The sequence below is a fragment of the Octopus sinensis genome, linkage group LG1 (assembly GCF_006345805.1).
Source record: "Octopus sinensis linkage group LG1, ASM634580v1, whole genome shotgun sequence".
Lineage (NCBI taxonomy): Eukaryota > Metazoa > Mollusca > Cephalopoda > Octopoda > Octopodidae > Octopus > Octopus sinensis.
This window is the reverse complement of record NC_042997.1, coordinates 167,641,588-167,660,126: the sequence shown is the minus strand read 5'-3', so window position 1 is coordinate 167,660,126 and position 18,539 is coordinate 167,641,588. Positions and strand designations below refer to the sequence as shown.

Sequence of the window (18,539 nt, the reverse complement as noted above, 5' to 3'; positions counted from 1 at the left end):
GATTTCTGCAATGTGGTGCATAAATTGTGAAGTAAATGGGAGGCATCTTTGCCTCCACTGATTCAGTTGCAAAGTGTTGAGTAAAGTTATTTGGTTGCAGACCTCCTTTCAGTCTTTTTATTATCACTGGGTCAACACATAGTCCCCACATGGTAACATTGATTTCAAGGCCTTCCCAGATGAGTGACTGGTTATTCAAAGACATTTATAGATTGTAAATTTATTCTGTCCAGTTACGTATCAGTATAGTGGTCATTTGCAAACTACAAACGTGACACTTTCATTTCTCCTTAGCCCTCACGTCACACAGTCGTTAATGTTTATTTCAGTTAAGTCACACCCTTCCAATTGCTATAGATCTGTAATGCATCTTACGGCTGTGCCTGTCACCTGTATAGTGAGGAATCCTACATTGGGAGTGATAATGACTAGGGTGCGGTAGCTGACTGCTTATTGTGATAATTCGTCTTTTGGTTTCCTGTAGCTTTGCTCTCTTTTGTAAACCCAGTGAACATACATATATTTCCTATTTCAAAGAAATTCAAACAATAGATATAAGACCCAAGTTAAAAAGATTCTCAACAATTCAACTTCTCTGGTTGACATTAAGACACCCACCCCCAATAGGGGCCTTAACTCCCACATTTTAGAGCTCAATGACATCCATTTTTCAGGAGCAAAATCCTTTTAACAGGTTGGTTCTATAAGACTGGAATTTTAGAATATGCGCATAAAAATCAGTAGTATGCAATATATGTGTCATGATTACAATTTTTTAGGGTGTGTTAAGAGGGAAATAATCCTCATCTGCAATTTTGATGAAATTCGAATCATAGGTATTCCAGTTCATTACAGAAAATATAACAGAAAAGTCTAATTCTTCAATTGCATGTAACACAAGCAATGCTGGGTATCTCTGCTAGTACCATCATCATCATCATCGTTTAGCGTCCGCTTTCCATGCTAGCATGGATTGGACGGTTCAACTGGGGTCTGGGAAGCTAGAAGGCTGCACCAGGCCCAGTCTGATCTGGCAATGTTTCTATGGCTGGATGCCCTTCCTAACGCCAACCACTCCGTGAGTGTAGAGGATGCTTTTTACGTGCCACTGGCACAGGTGCCAGACGAGTCTGGCAAACGGCCACGATCGGATGGTGCTATTTACGTGCCACCGGCACGGGAGCCAGGCGAGGCTGGCAACAGCCACGGAGGGATGGTGCTTTTTATGTGCCACCGGCACAAGGCCAGTCAGAACAGCGCTAGCAACGGCCATGTTCGGATGGTTCTCCTACGTGCCACCGGCACTGGTATCACAGCTGCAATTTCCATTGATGTTGATCGATTTCGATTCTCACTTGCCTCATCAGGTCTTCACATGTAGAGTTTTGTGTCCCAAGAAGGAAAGGTATGCATAAGTGGGCTGGCTCCATCCCGTGTAGAGCCCGCGGGTTATGGTCTCACTTGTCCTGCCAGGTCTTCTCACACACAGCATACTTCCAAAGGTCTCGGTCTCTAGTCATTTCCTCAGTGAGACCTAAAGTTCGAAGGTCGTGCTTCACCACCTCGTCCCGTTTTTTCCTGGGTCTGCCTCTTCCACAGGTTCCCAACCGCTAAGGTGTGGCACTTTTTCACGCAACTATCTTCATCCATTCTTGCCACATGACCATACCAGTGCAAACGTCTCTCTTGCACACCACAACTGATGCTTCTTAGGTCCAGCTTTTCTCTCAAGGTACTTACACTCTGTCGAGTATGAACACTGACATTACACATCCATCACCACCTTAGGCTGAAAATTTTGGGGAGTTTTGTTTCCATGCCTGGAAAGTGTTCATACAAACCTGTATTTACATTTAAATGTGGAAAAAAAAAATGAACCCGCCTACATTTGTCTCCCTTGTATTTTTTTTTTCTTCGTTTCGTAATGATACGTAACTGATATTTCATAGACATTTATATATGTATGCCTACATTTGATAATGTAAAAAAAAATGTTAAAAGAAAACTGAACAAAAATAGCTGGACAAATACAAGAGGTACTGAAGTCCCAATGTTACTGGAACTGCATTATTTCTGTAGTCAAAGCACTTAATGCCCAAAAGTTCAATGAACTAAGCACAATAAAATTGACAGGTATGTATTTCAGTTACGAGTTCATTCCTCACTGGGGGCTTCATATAATCATTTTTCTGTTGGCGCATGTACCTTTCCTTGAGGGTTGGCCTCTGGATCTGTGAGCCTACACTTCTTACAGAACTTTATCAATTCAACCCCGAGGCTTCGTTTAACTTCCACTGACAGTAGTATTTTTATTAAAGCTTTCTGTGATGACTATGCAAGGTGTTTGGGATAAATTTGACGGAAAAGAAAACAATATCTTATCCAAAAATATAAGTAATTTACATCTGTTATTTTCTACCAAATTATGGTAGAAAATAACTGATTGCTCAAAGTGGCCTTACTCTGCTTCCACCACAGCAGCAAGACAGCTCTGGAACCTGGTGCGTGCATTCCTTTTTGTGTCCTTGGGAAGATCTTCAAACACCTCCCTGATTTTGGCCACCAGCTCAGCCTTGGTGTTGCAGGTTGTTGTTGTTGTTGTTGTTAAGCAATAAGACGGGTAAGGGCTTAGGGCCGGGTGACCCCAGACCTTAGAAAAAAAAAACTTTGGTCATCTTGTAATCGAGGGCTCTTCGTTGACGCCTGACACCACTGGGAGGTGGCCCTCGAAGTCGCTGGAAATGGAGATCTCCAGGTCCAAATTCTTGAATGGCTGGTGTTGCAGGTGGAACGATTGGTGTCTTTCACAACAGTTGTCCCCTACACAGTAATCCATTGGATACAATCAGGGAAATTAGGAGGCGAGAAATGAGGGCTGGTGAAGTAGAAATTCTCCGACACCTACTTCTGTTCTTTACCAGAGGTATGTGAAATCCTGCTGCCACACATATGGCCCTCTTGTACCTGTGGTAGCAAAGGTCCACATCCAAGGCCAGCATCATGGTGGCGACTCCTACACCCATCTTTCTCTCTCTCGCTCTCTCTCTCTCTCTCCCTCCCCCCCAAGCCTGGATTTCCTTGCGTGGATCTTCCATCACATTGTCCTGCAGTTATTGGATAAATTCTTGCATGTGGAAACAGTCACGACTCCTGTTGTGTCTCTTCCTGCTGGCCACGTCTTCGTAGCCTCTGTTGCAGCAGTCCATATCACACCTTACAGCCTTTACAATGTCCAGAGAGCATTGAGCAGAAGTTATGATGTCAGCATTTTGATACCTGGTATTATAATCATGATACAAGGTAGCTCTTTTTCCAATTTTCAGATGACTTCCAGTCCTTCATGTCAGCTTTTTCTCGGTTATAATTTTAATCTTTATGCCCTCCAACGCTGTTAACGAATACATCAAACTGTTCCTGAAGAGGGAGACATAAAAAATCGTAAAATTTAGTCCGAACACCCGGTAGCTTTCTAGCATATTTACAGGACAATTCTGTAAATATGCTCGAAATGGACTAAAATAAATTTGGATAGATTTATTTCCCTTGCATTTTCTTCAGCCATTAAAAAAAAAATTAGTGTGACTAGATTTACCTCCCTTACATTTCCAGTCTGCCATAAAATTACATACAAGTAATCACATAGATATAGGATGAGAATCCTGTATCCAAAATGCTTGCAACCTGGTGTTCGGGATTTCAGATGTTTGCAGATTTCGAAATGGTTTTGATATTACATATTTAAAACGGGACAGCTTGGTGACGGAACTCAAGCCCATATACAATGAAAGTAGTTTTATATACTTTTTATAAAATTTCTAATGATATTAGATAGACATTTTGCAGGTAATGATGCTGGTCATATTTGGTTCACATGGATTTATGTGTAGATTTGAAATACAGGTTTCATAAAAGCAACGTTTTGTATAGTACTTACTCTCTCTGTACCAGAAAAAGATTATGATCGCTGCTTATAAATCTTTATATATATAAAGCTGAAGTTATCTGTGTATGGCAGGTTTGGTAGTCTTCAACTAACATTATCTCCTCCGAGACCCTGCGGCACAAGTTGACCAAAATTAAGAGTATGATAGAAGAAGGCTTACTCTTCCTTCCGTAGAAGAAAAAATTCAAATCAGACCATGTTAACACCAAAAATTATTTACATCAAAAAGATGCTTTTTTTCTATGAAAATCCCTATTTTTTTATTGCTGTGTCGCCATTTTTCGGTGTATTTCAACTAGAAAAATGTTCACTTAAAGAGAATAACAAGCTACATAATGCAAAATTTTTACTTTTCAAAAATTCCAATTCTAAAGGGTCGAAACAAACCCGAGCAATGACAGGCAATACTGCTAGTTAAAGATAAATGCAGCACCAAACTTTACAGCCAAATCATGCATAGTAACCTTAAGTCAGAGGGGGATGGCATCATTGTGAGAAAGCTCAATGAGCCTTTTGTCTCCTCCTACGATGTATTTTGAATGACAGGTTATGTTATGTACAAGTATGGAACTTGATGACATGAAAATACAGTGAAAACGGGTAAAAAGTTCTTTTTTCTTTTGTTGTGCAATGATTGCACTTCAAGTAGTCTTGTTACACACGTGGATTGCATTTAAGTTCAGCTAGAATTCTGATTTCGTGTAAAAGTAATACCGTAAATCTTCAAGTATAATCCACACTTTTTTCCCAAAATTTAAAGGTCAAAATCCCATGTGCGTACAATATATGAAGTTAAAAATGAAAATTATTTTCTAAGCAATGTCTGAGTCTCTATTTGCTGTCTGGCTATGTTTAGTCAGATGCATTTTGTGATGTCGGGTGCGAAAATACCTTAAGCTAAGCCAGAAAGCAATGAAGTCATAAAAGAATCACCCATAACTTGCAGTTAGCAACATTTATTAAACGTTATTACTGTTATTTCTTTAGTTTCTGCCAACAAAATGCACAAAAAAGCTACACGCTTGCATTATGTTATATGTACAATAATAATAAAGGACGTTACCGTATACATTTTTACGAACCAAGGACATTATATAGACCTCCTTGACTCAAGTTTGAGAAGGGGTGCATATTATACACAAGGTTTAGGTTTTTCATAGTTACAGCCCTCTAAAAATCCCCTGCTTATTATACTCAAAGGTGGACTATACTCGAGGATTTACGGTATTTTCTATGTACCAAGAATGAAAATCAGAGGTGGTTGAGAAAACAGATACTCTGAGGATGTGGTAGCACTGTATTTGATGGCTTTTTATGATGATTCTTCAAGTGACACCTACTTCTTTAACAGCAATTTCTTTCATAGAAGTTTCTCTTTTATTTTATTCACTGTTGTGATTTTTTTGTTACAAATTCTTGCTGCTCTAGTACTTCAATAAGATAATTACACATTTTCACCGTGTTATCTAGAAGCATCTTTTCCATTGTTTTCTTCATGTCATCTTCGTTGATGAAGATGATTATTGCTTACAAACTTCTTTCATCATTGGTCACAGCTTGAGCAACTGGAGTATCATTTTTAATATTGGGTTCAAATTTTGGGGATGGAGTAAATCTATTACTTCAACATCAGCAGAATTCAAACACGGAACATAAAAACAAAAAGAATGTTGCTAAGCATTTTGCCTGGTATGTTAATGATTCTACCAGCTTGCTGCTATAGTTTCATTAATAATATTGGTTTCAAACTTTGGCACAAGGCCAGCAATTTCAAGTGGAGTGAGTTAAGTCAATTACATCAAGCCCAGTTCTTAACTGCTACTTATTTTATTGACCCTGAATGGACGAAAGGCAAAGTTGGCCCTGGGAGCAGTTGAACTTAGAACATAAATTCGGAAGAAATGCTAACATTTTGTCTGGCATGGTAATGATTCTGCCAGCTCACCTCTTTAGTATCTTTATTTATATTAAAATCTTATTCAATATCCACTTCCTTCTGCTTGTTGATGGATTCTGACAGTATACTTTCTGCAGAAGTAAGGAGATCTAACATTGCCACCGTGGTTAGTAGTAGACTAGAGAGTATATCAGACTTGCTTAAGAGTGTCTTCAGTTATTCAATCCTGTGCATTTGCCATTGCACATATAGCATCATTCTCAGTAATCTCTTTTTGGATATCTATCACATCCACACCTCTATTCACTGCTCCAATATACTGTTCAAGAAAGTGTCTTTATGTTTAGTTTTCAGTGATCTAAGGATGCTTTATTTATTGCTTTAATAAATGACATCACTTTGTGATTAAGTGTAGTGCATAAACATTATTTTTGCCAGATGCTTGACAAGAAGGAGACAGAATAATGTTCTAGGAATAATGAAATATTGTACTTGGGATCCTCACCTTATTCTCTGCTGTGGGCATGAGGTGTTTGTTAAATCAAGCAGAAAATAATGTCTTTTGTGATGCATGTATTTTTGTTAGTATAATATTGTATTGATAACATATTAACACTTTTAAAACAGTGATGATGTAGGCTTTTGCTGACCACAGCAACTTTGCACTTAAAGGTGCCTGCTGCATTAACACATCCCTGCACAAATAATCTCTCTGTGGTATCTGAAACTCCTGTTACTCATCAACTGCAGAAGATGTTTTCTTGGGGCAATAATGCTCAAATAGTGATATTTCTTCAGCTTTATACAATGATTTTTGCAAACTCATTCACAAATCTCACAATTGCTTTTTCACTACAATCCTTTAGATATTTAATACTTTGCATTTCCTTAAATTTTTGTTACTACACTTGTTAATTTTCACAATCACCTTCATGATAGTTGGTTGTGATAGATTTTTGTTTCATGATAATCGGTTCATTAAGTGGCATATATTAATAAATCCATTCCATCAATACAGGATTAAGTTCCTCATTTTTTGTTTTATGCAATCATCATCATCATCATCATCGTTTAGCATCCGCTTTCCATGCTGGCATGGGTTGGACGGTGTAACTGGGGTCTGGGAAGCCAGAAGGCTGCACCAGGCCCAGTCTGATCTGGCAGTGTTTCTATGGCTGGATGCCCTTCCTAATGCCAACCACTCCATGAGTGTAATGGGTGCTTTTTACGTGCCACCGGCACAGGTGCCAGATGAGGCTGGCAAACGGCCACAATCGGATGGTGATTTTTACGTGCCACCGGCACAGAGGCCAGGCGAGGCTGTTTTCCTAAAATTTTTTTAACTTGTATTCATCACTTACAACATAAAAGTTGAATAATTTCTACACACCCAGGTGAGTAAGATCACTCCGAACAGTTGACAACCCAATGCATGGCTTTCAACAGCTATATATTGCGCAATGACTATCAGATGGTTTGTGGAATTTTCCATTTGAGACTCTTACTCTAAAACAAATTTTGGATTTTGTGGTTTTCAGGTTTTGGTATCTCAGATAGAAGATTATCAATATGTATTAACAAGAACAACAACAAGAATAATTGTAGTATTTATTTTTCGCTGTTTTACCATATCCCCTTTCTGTCATGAATGTTGAGAGTTTTAAATTTCTGATGTATGTATATTGTTAAAACATTTGTTTTTATTAGATAAATAAATGTCCTTGCCCCTGTAAGCACACAGAGGCAAGGAGAAATATGTACCTCACCCAAAAGCATAACACTGGCTGAAATAAAAATTGAACTCATGACCATTTGATTTATTATCCATCACTTCACTTCACAGTCACTGTGTCTTTCTGGTGTCTATTATATTTATCATCATCATCATCATTTTAACATCCACATTTTCATGCTTGCATGAGTCAGATGGTATCTATTAAGGTAGATTTTCTATACTGCCTGTTGCCAACCCATACCTATTTCCAAGCAAAGTAACATTTCCCCATGGCCATATGTTTTCACAGGATATCAGAAATGAACGACTTTCATTGACAATAATCAAGGAGATGGCCGTGTGGTAAGTAGCTTGCTTACCAACCACATGGTTCCAGGTTCAGTCCCACTGCATACTGTATGTATGTGTGTGTGTGTGTATGTATGAATGAATGAATGAATGAATGCATGCATGCGTGCATCCCCCACCAGAACAGTTGTGAATGTTATCTTGAGCCTCAAGTCCTACACTGAGACACGGCAGCAAGCTGACAGAATCGTTAGCACACCAAGTTAAACACTTAGCATCTTTACATTCTAAGTTCAAATTCCATTGGGGTCAACTTTGCCTTTCATCCTTTCAGAGTTGATAAAATAAGTACCAATTAAGTACTGTGGCTAATATAATTGATTAGCCCCATCCTCTTCCCAAAATTTCAGGCTTTGAGCCTATCATAGAAAAGATTATTTCACATCTATTTCTCAATGTTAGCACAGATATGATGAGTCTTCCCCAGTACAGCAACTTACCATTTTTGCAGTAGCACCGCCTTGACTGGCTTCCGTGCCGGTGGCACGGAAAATGCATCAACCGATTGTGGCCGTTGCCTGGCACATAAAAAGCACCCACTACACTCATAGAGTGGGTGGCATTAGGAAGAGTATCCAGCTGTAGAAACACTGCCAGATCAGACTGGAGCCTGGTGCAGTCTCCTGGCTTCCCAGACCCCGGTCGAACCGTCCAACCCATGCTAGCATGGAAAACGATGATGATGATTTTATCAGTTCCTTCATGAGGTCCAACATCCTGAAACCAGCTTTCAGTATTTCTATCTTTCTCTACTGTGAACTTCTTTTACTTGCATTACTTGGCCATTCGTTGTCCAACTGTCAACCTTCAAGCACATTGCCTACATACATGTTTGGGATAATGGCTCATTGCATCATAACGTATCTACCTCTACTTCGCCTATCCTCACATTGTATTAATAACACTATTAATCCAATATAACTTCTTTTAAAATTTTCAAAGAAAAAAATAATTAATAAACCTTGACTTCAGCACAGAAAAAAAATATAATAATAATATACCACCCCACTATTAATTAAATAAATTAGCATGTCTTCATATTTTTACTTATTTGTATTCTTTCTTCTACTTGCAGTTTTAGAATCTGTACAGAAATTTATTCCTGAAATTGCAAAAGCTAATGCCAGATTGTCCCAAGAGAACCTTCCCAACTTGAATATGGAAAATATTTCTGAAAATGATGATAAAGTTATTGAAATGGTAACTATGATAATGATGATAATATTTTGTAATAGTATTTCTAATATGGTTAGGTACAAGGCCCCACATCTTGGGGTAGAGAATATTGTGTATTAAATATTAAACAACACCAGCACTTAGTTGGTACTTACTGACACTAGTAGGAGAAAATGTAAAGTCGATCTTGGTGGGATTTAAACTCAGAATGTAAAAGAATATAACTGAATAGAAATGATTTGTTACATAGAGCAGGAAGCTAGCAAAGTCTGAAGAGAATGCAAGGGAGATCAATCTAAACGGACTAACATTTCCTGAGCGACCACTTGTAGGAGTGTGTGTGTAGTTATGCATAACTACTTCTGTTCGATGTACATGTGAGCATATTTTGACTGGTGTAGTGTCTTACTTACATATATGCATTTTATCAGCATGTACAGTTACATGTTAAACTGTATCATTTTGTCTGGTTCCCACCCTAAATAAAATCAGTGTATGGGTTAATGACAGCTCTACTAAACTACCTAAAATGAGATGTAAATTTTACTTTGAACTACCAAAACCTGTTTGAAAATTTTACCTCAGACGATAACAACTTATAATTGCACTTATTATTACAAATTACTTTTATCTTCAATTTTAAACGTTTTGAGGTTTAAAGTGGTTTTTTTCCCTTTATTTTATTTATACACCCATTTTTACATATGTTGGTGGAGAATTTTTAAACGCTTGCTTTTGAATGATTGGTTGACTTTCAAGTGTTAATCACCCTTTTCTTCCTCTTGTTTCTTTTCATCACGAGTTCGGTAAGTTTATAGAACAGTTCCTCCTTCAAACAATTCACAGAATTATATAAAGGTTTAAAGACCAATTTTTGGAGGGAGCGGGTAGTAGAGTGAATCAACCATAGAATTAGAATATTACAGCTGCTTATTTCATTAGTTCTGCAGAAATGGGGACCCAAAGTTTTATCTGGCAGAATTTTAAACTCAGGCATGGCTATGTGGTACAGTGCTTGCTTCCCAACCATATTGGTTTCAGGTTCAGTCTCACTGTGTAGCACCTTGGACAAGTGTCTTCTTTTACAACCCTGGGCTGACCAAAGCCTTGTGAGTGGTCTGGTAGATGGGAACTGAAAGAAGCCTATTTATATATACACATACATACACACATTATATTTCTGTGTGTGTGTGTGTTACTGTCTCCTCTTGACATCATGTGATAGTCGTAAGCAAGTGTCACTGTCATGCAAGTGGTGTCTTTTGTTTCCAGTCTTCTGTGAAAACAAGTCTGATAATGGAGAAATATTACCTTACTTGGAAACAGGTGAAGGCATCTAGCTGTAGGAAAATCTGCTTCAGTAAATTTCATCCGATCCATACAAGCATAGGAACATGAATGTTAAAACAATAATGATGGTGACATAAGAATAATGAAACTAAATATAGTAAACTGCTTATTTAGTATGATGTAAAGCTGTTATCTCTATTGACAATAAACAGTTCCTCTTATTGGATGAGAATAGATTATTATGAAGCTGTTGTGAGACATGAACAGTAAATGTGGAAGATGTACAGTGACTGGAGATACACAAAGTGATAAAGGTCTGTTGGGTATATAATGATAATTTATGTGAAGTGAACTAAAAGTGACTGAGATTTAAAGGCTAAATTGTAACTGATGTCTTGCGGAAGAGACAACAAAAATTTGAAACACTTAAGCCGGTGTTTTGAACATCAGCATGAAATTTGGATAGAACATCAATGGAAATTGTAGCTGTGATACCAGTGCCGGTGGCACGTAAGAGAACCATTTGAACGTGACTGTTGCCAGTGCCGCCCCGACTGGCCTCCGTGCCGGTGGCATGTAAAAAGCACCACCCAATCGTGGCTGTTTGCCAGCCTCATCTGGCACCTGTGCAGGTGGCACGTAAAAAACACCCACTACACTCACGGAGTGGTTGGCGTTAGGAAGAACATCCAGCTGTAGAAACACTACCAGATCAGACTGGGCCTGGTGCAGCCTTCTGGCTTCCCAGATGCCAGTTGAACCATCCAACCCATGCTAGCATGGAAAGCGGACGTTAAACGATGATGATGATGAAGTTTGTATCATGGAACCAAGGGTGGTCTTAGGTATCAAAATAGTTGTTTGCCATTTTATGTCAAGTCAGAAGAAATCATCATCATCATCATCATCAACATTATTGTCATCACCATCATCAGCATTAATATCATCAATGACATCCTCGTTATTCTTTTCTTTTTTTTTTTATTGTAGAGTTTAGGGATGTTTGAGTATGAAGGCTCATCGTCATGTGACTCTGATGAGGTGGATGGCAGTGAAGATGATCAATGCGATGGGGAAGTGAACGAAACTAATATCCGACATAGTAAAGTTGGCAGCAAATCAAAACCAGTGAAATCAATCATTGAGGAAATAAACAGCAGCTGACAGGGATGTTCCGGTGCCTTGGAGTGTAAGCAGGAAACAAGTAACTGACAGCCGGCAGTGGTGTTTTGGTGTCGTAATGAATGGGAGCAGACAAGTAACCAACCGTTTGCAGTGGTGTTTTGGTGTCATGAAGAGTAGGCACCTGGAAATAAGTCGATTTGCTGACACTGAAGCTAGCGAGATATGAAAGACAGTCATTAGACATCTTATAGAACAAATCTTTAAGAGCAAAATTGTCTTTTTGTAACACATACTCACTGTCTTATTCTCTCTCTTTCCTTTTTTTTAAATTCTTTATATTTACCCCGCCCCTCTCACATTCTGCTTAGTACCCTTTCTGGTTTTTTACATCACCACTAAACTTTCTATTTTTTATTTCAATAATTTCTTTTACTCTCTCTATCCCTCCTTCTCTCTGTCTCCCCCCTCTCTCTCTCTCCACATTTTTCACCTTTTTGCCTGTATTCATATTCATTTACTATTTCATTTTTACTCTCTCTTTCTCCCTCTTGTTCACTTTTATTTTCTACTTCTTTTCCTCCCTCTCACTTATTCACTATTCATGCTCATCCAATTTCTCTTTCTCTCTCTCTCACACACACACGTTCACACCATTTCTTTACTTCTCCCCTTTCCTCCTGACCCAGCCAATAACAAAATGTCCAAAAAGCTATTATATATACATCTATACATTTATGGAAAAAAGAAAAGAGAACATTTTGATCATCTGCCACATCTATTTTTTTTACTTGTAAATTAAAGATTCTTTTTTCCTTCTTGTTATATTTAAAAAAAATTTTCTTTCCTTTTTTAAAATAAATTCAAATTACACAACCAGAAATATTTTCCTTAATATACTGAAATCTTTATTGTGTTTTTATTGTGTTGGAATATAAAGGTCACTACATACAGGAAGTATCTGATTCCACTACATCCAATTAACAACCATTAATCAAAATGATTGCTCCAGTTCCATGCTGCCTATGTGGGTTTGGTTGGGTTATTATTATTGTTGTTGTTGTTGTTGTTAATTCTGCCTGTAAATATGTGATGGGAACCATGTTATTAAACAGATAAAGCCAGTCTATGATATTTTGCAAATGTGCAGACTGAATGAGAAAATACCGTTTCCTAATTTTTTTTTACTGGTTATATTTTTTTTTCGAGAGTGCTTAGGTGAAATGGGTGTTTTTTTTTTTCAAATTTTAACATTTGCATATTGTTACAACAGTCTCTATTACAAACCTTTTTTTCTTTCTTTCTTTCTGAGTAGTCATTCCATATTCATCATTCCATTCCAACCCATGCTAGCATGGAAAGCGGACGTTAAACGATATGCAACTCTACCACCTGGCCCATGGGTGTCTTTATCAGAGTTTGCTCCATTGCAAGTATTTGAACTAGGTTTTTGCCTGAGATTTTCCGTTACTTCTTGATGCACCATTACTGTTTACTTTCCCCCATATTTCCAAAAACCAGAGTTAAACCCATCGACTGATTTTTCCTCATATTCTTTAACTCTTTTGATACCAGCCCACCTGAGACTGCCCTTCATTCTATGATGCAAATTTCTTGTTTCAGAGTGATGAAAAATAAAACCTTCCAAATTTCATGTTAATAAGGACAAAGTTATTTTGTTAAACTTTTTCATTATTTTCAAAATTAATTAAAACATAAGGCAGTGTAATTCAACACAAATATGGTAATAGAAGGGTTAACGTTTGTATACCAACTCATCATATCGCCCCTTTTTAATGTGTAAACAACATATCTAATTCCTCTCTGAGACACATATTTCTCAACCCTTATTTACAGACCACTTTTTTGCCCAGATTTCATTTTACTTAGGCATAAACACTACTTCTCAGAAGTTCATTGTTATAAATACACTTCCTACCTAGGTGTATAGTTAGAAGAGAGAGATAAACTCAAAGAAGCTGATTCATGTTGGAACTTGTAGTACTAGCTATGAGGTTAGAGTGCTAGTCTACTGACCATTTGGACAAAAGTTCCAATTATACAAGAGTCAACAGTCACTGAGCATTCCTTGATCAAGATACATTACTTCGATATTCAATTCTAAGCTTGTCAGAAATTACATATCACTCATTTAGTGTATCTATATATATATATATATATATGCTAAAAGAGATTTCTATTATAGTTTCACATATATATATATATACAATCAGCTTCTTTTAGTTTTAGGCTTTGTTTGGACCAGGGCTGCTGTAGAAGAGACATCCAATGTGTTATACTGAACCCAAAACCCATGGTTGGGAAGTAAAATTCTTAACCAGACAGCCATGCCTCCTCCTATCATGGATAGAAGAAGTGATCTGAGTCTAAGCGATGATAGTTACAACTACAAAAAGTCAATGAAGAACCTCTATGTAGTTGTTTAACTCATCAGAAATAGCCAAATCACATCCTACAACTTTTTTTTAAATAGATAGAACACATTGGATAGCGCTTAGTCCTAGATAATGTCTGGGTAGGGAGGAATGAGAAGACAACAACAGAAACCTGCTTAACCATAGATGTGCTCAGTTAGGGCTGATCTGGGGATAAACAAACATCAAAACCCAGCTGTTTCATTTATCATTTGGGAAATGATAATATCTAGATCATGGTTTAAGAAGAAATCTGAAAGAGCAGAAAAACAATTCTTCAGTATGGGGAAAAGATCTAGAAAAGGGAAAACTTTGGACAGAATCATCATCATCATCATCATCATCATTTAGCGTCCGTTTTCCATGCTAGCATGGGTTGGACGGTTCTACTGGGGTCTGTGAAGCCAGAAGGCTTCATCAGGCCCAGTCAAATCTGGCAGTGTTTCTACGGCTGGATGCCCTTCCTAACGCCAACCACTCCGTGAGTGTAGTGGGTGCTTTTTACGTGCCACCCGCACTGGTGCCAGACAGAGCTGGCAAACGGCCACGAACGGATGGTGCTTTTATGTGCCACCGGCACGAGGGCCAGGCGAGGCTGGCAACGGAACACGAAACGGGGCGGTGCTGGCAACGGTCGCGAAACGGAAAGTTCTCTTACATGCCACGGCACTGGTAACACATCTGCAATTTCATTGATCGATTTCCATTGATCGATTTCGATTCTGATCCTCACTTGCCTCAATGGGTCTTCACAAGCAGAGTTTCGACATGCCACCGGCACTGGTAGCACATCCGCAATTTCCATTGATCGATTTCGATTCTGATCCTCACTTGCCTCAACACGTCTTCACAAGTAGAGTTTTGTGTCCCAGAAGGGAAGGTATGCATACGTAGGCTGGCTCCATCCCAAGTAGAAGGCCACGGGTTATGGACTCACTTGTCCTGCCGGGTCTTCTCGCGCACAGCACACTTCCAGAGGACTCGGTCTCTAGTCATTTCCTCAGTGAGACCTAAGTTCGAAGGTCGTGCTTCACCACCTCGTCCAGGTTTTCCTGGGTCTGCCTCTTCCACAGGTTCCCTCAACCGCTAGGGTGTGGCACTTTTTCACACAACTATCTTCATCCATTCTCGCCACATGACCATACCAACGCAAGTCTCTCTTGCACACCACAACTGATGCTTCTTAGGTCCAGCTTTTCTCTCAAGGTACTTACACTCTGTCGATTATGAACACTGACATTACACATCCATCGGAGCATACTGGCTTCATTTCTTGCGAGCTTACGCATATCCTCAGCAGTCACGGCCCATGTTTCACTGCCATGTAGCATGGCTGTTCGTACACACGCATCATACAGTCTGCCTTTCACTCTGTGCGAGAGGCCTTTTGTCACCAGCAGAGGTAAGAGCTCTCTGAACTTTGCCCAAGCTATTCTTACTCTAGCAGTTACACTTTCAGCACACCACCCCCGCTGCTGACTTGGTCACCTAGGTAACGGAAACTATCAACTATTTCTAGTTTTTCTCCCTGGAAAGTGACGGAAGTTGGTCTCAGAGCATTTTCAGTGTTTATTGTTCCTGAGCATCTGCCACATACAAAAACCATCTTCCTAGTTAGCCTTCCTTTGACATTGCTGCATCTCTTATGTGTCCATAGCTTACACTTGGTGCATCTTATAGAGTTTCTACCTACACCTTTTCTACAGATCGAATGAAAATAGTAAGATGTATGTGCGTTTGTGAATAATTATGTGTATGGTTTAATAAGAAGGCATGTTCATGCATGAACATAAATGGCATGGCTGTGTGGTAAGAAGCTTGCTTCCCAGCCACATTGTCTCAGGTTCAGTCCCACTGTATGGTACCTTGCGCAAATGTCTTCTACAATAGCCCTGGGCTAACCAAAGCCTTGTGAGTTGATTTGGTAGATGGAAACCAAAAGATGCCTGCCATATATATGAATATATCAATGTTTGTTTATATATATCTGTTTGTCCCTCACCATTGCTTGACCACCAGTATTGGTTTACATAAGGCGGCGAGCTGGCAGAAACGTTAGCACCCCGGGCGAAATACTCAGCAGTATTTTGTCTGCCGCTACGTTCTGAGTTCAAATTCCGCCGAGGTCGACTTTGCCTTTCATCCTTTCGGGGTCGATTCGACTCAATCCGTTTGTCTGTCCTTGTTTGTCCTTTCTGTGTTTAGCCCCTTGTGGGTAGTAAAGAAATAAGTATTGGTTTACATCCCTGTGACTTAGTGATTCAACAAAAGAGACTGTTAGTACTGGGGTTAATTTGTTTGACTAAACCCTTAAAGGCAGTGCCCCAGCATGGCCACGGTCAACTGACAAGTAAAAAGTAAAAGAAAATTACACATACTTTCACAAACACACACACATCACTAATTTCGCACATGCATGTATAATCACTCGTGTTAGTTGTGTACCCAAATGAGAGAGAGAGCATGTGTATGTAATTGTCTTTATGTATATTAAGCAGATATGTGTGTGTGTGTACATATATGTATGAATATATGTGGGTGTGTATATGCATGCACATGTGTGCGTGCTTCATATGAATAGTTGCCAATAAAACAACCACTGTGCCATCTAAAATACTTTGCAGCATTTATCTATGACATATATTTATGAGGGTAGGGAAAGTCTTGTGATAAACGACAGATATGATTAAGTCTTGTTCTCTGGAAGAGAAGAGCATGTCTAAGGAGAGACGGGGGTAGGGAGTGAGCAGGAGATGAGCTGTTTATAAATTCACTAACTCTGAAATCATAAATACCAGCAAAGTTTGGAACTGTTAATAGGTGATAGGGTTGACATTTGCAATGAGAGTTGTGTGCCATATGAAGTTAGGGAGTGTGATGTGGTGACAGAAGTTATTCAGTGCCACTTTCATATCAGACCTTTGCAAAAATAAATACTTTATGCTTTTTGCTGCAATGTAATAGCCTTGTTATTATTTAATAAAAATATTTTCTTTACTTGTCACAAGAACAATTAGTCTTGTAGCTAATAACAACATTATCAACTTTTGTTTAGAAATGTAGACTCCAAGTTCAAATCCAGTCTGGGACAATGTACATAACTTGGAATTAGATACTTGATATCAACTGGAAACTGAAACATTTTGTAAAAGTAGATATTTTAAATATACACTGTAAAAATGAGGTTAATAATTTGGAAAATGTATAGTCTTATTATCAACAATTCATCTGACATTTAGACGTTTTAAAATCAGACATTTGATGACTATCTTTTTTCATGACTAAGTCAGGAAGACAAGCAGTATTCCTGACCTTTATCAGAACCTTCAAAACTGGGGGAAAGAGGAAGTTATCCACACTCTATAGATCTGGCCTAAATGCTTGCAGCTGTGTGGTTTCTATAAAAGAAATATGCAAGGTCTGGTACTTTATTTTATCAACCCTAGAAGGATGAAAGGCAGAGATAACTTTAGCAAGATTTGAACTCTCTTTGTAAAGAGTCAGAAGAAGTAAAGCAAAGCATTTTTTTTATTTTCTAATACTCTAATGATTCTGCTAATTCACCACCTAACCATTAATAATGGTTTCAAATTTTGGCACAAGGTCAGCAATTTCAGGAGAACTGTAAGTCAGTTAAATTACTCTTAGTGCTCAATTGGTACTTATTTTATCAACTTGAAAGGATGAAAGGCAAAGTTGGCCTTGGTGAAATTTAAACTCAGAACATAAAAGATGGGCAAACTGTCACTAAACATTTTGCCCAACATTCTAACAATTCTGCCAGCTCACTGTCATAACTTACCATTAATCATCATCATCATCATCATCGTTTAACGTCTGCTTTCCATGCTAGCATGGGTTGGACGATTTTGACTGAGGGCTAGTGAACCAGATGGCTGCACCAGGCTCCAATCTTGATCTGGCAGAGTTTCTATAGCTGGATGCCCTTCTTAATGCCAACCACTCCGAGAGTGTAGTGGGTACTTTTTACGTGCCACCGGCATAATAATAATAAGAAGAATAATAATATTAATAATAATAATACTTTCTACTGAAGGCATTTATCGACCCTGAAAGGATGAAAGGCAAAGTCAACCTTGGTGGAATTATTAATAATTATGATAATAATTCTACTGCTACAAAGCCTGAAATTTTAGAGGAAGGAGACTAGACAATAATGTTGACCCCAGTGCCCAGCTTATTTTATTGACCCCCAAAAGATGAAAGGCAAAGTCAATTTGAACTCAGAACATAAAACTGGAAGAAATGCCACTAAGCATTTTGTCCAGCACGATAACAATTCTGTCTGCTCACTGCCTTAGGGAGTTAAGTTGATTACCACAACCCCAGTACTCAGCTAGTACTTAAGTTATCAACCCTGAAAGGATGAAAGGCAAAGTTGACCTTAGCAGAATTTGAACTCAGAATGTAACAGCAGATAAAATACCGCTAAGCATTCCATCCAGTGTGCTAACAGTTCTGCCAGCTCACCGCCTTAATAATAATCTTTTCTACTATAGACACAAGGCTTGAAATTTTGGAGGAGGGGACCAGTTGATTAGATTGACCCTAGTATGCAACTGGTACTTCATG

General features: G+C 38.6%; 1 protein-coding gene across 1 annotated transcript in view; it reads left to right on the top strand.

Moving 5' to 3' along the window:
* The window catches only part of LOC115209151 (uncharacterized protein C12orf45), a 41,772-nt gene extending 29,362 nt beyond the window's left edge, over nucleotides 1-12,410 (top strand). Inside the window, exons 3-4 of the mRNA XM_029777356.2 lie at nucleotides 8,999-9,123; nucleotides 11,380-12,410. Of these exons, the coding sequence (XP_029633216.1) occupies nucleotides 8,999-9,123; nucleotides 11,380-11,553 (299 nt within the window). The 3' untranslated portion in view covers nucleotides 11,554-12,410. The remainder of the gene's footprint in view (nucleotides 1-8,998; nucleotides 9,124-11,379) is intronic.
* Nucleotides 12,411-18,539: the final 6,129 nt, after the last annotated feature.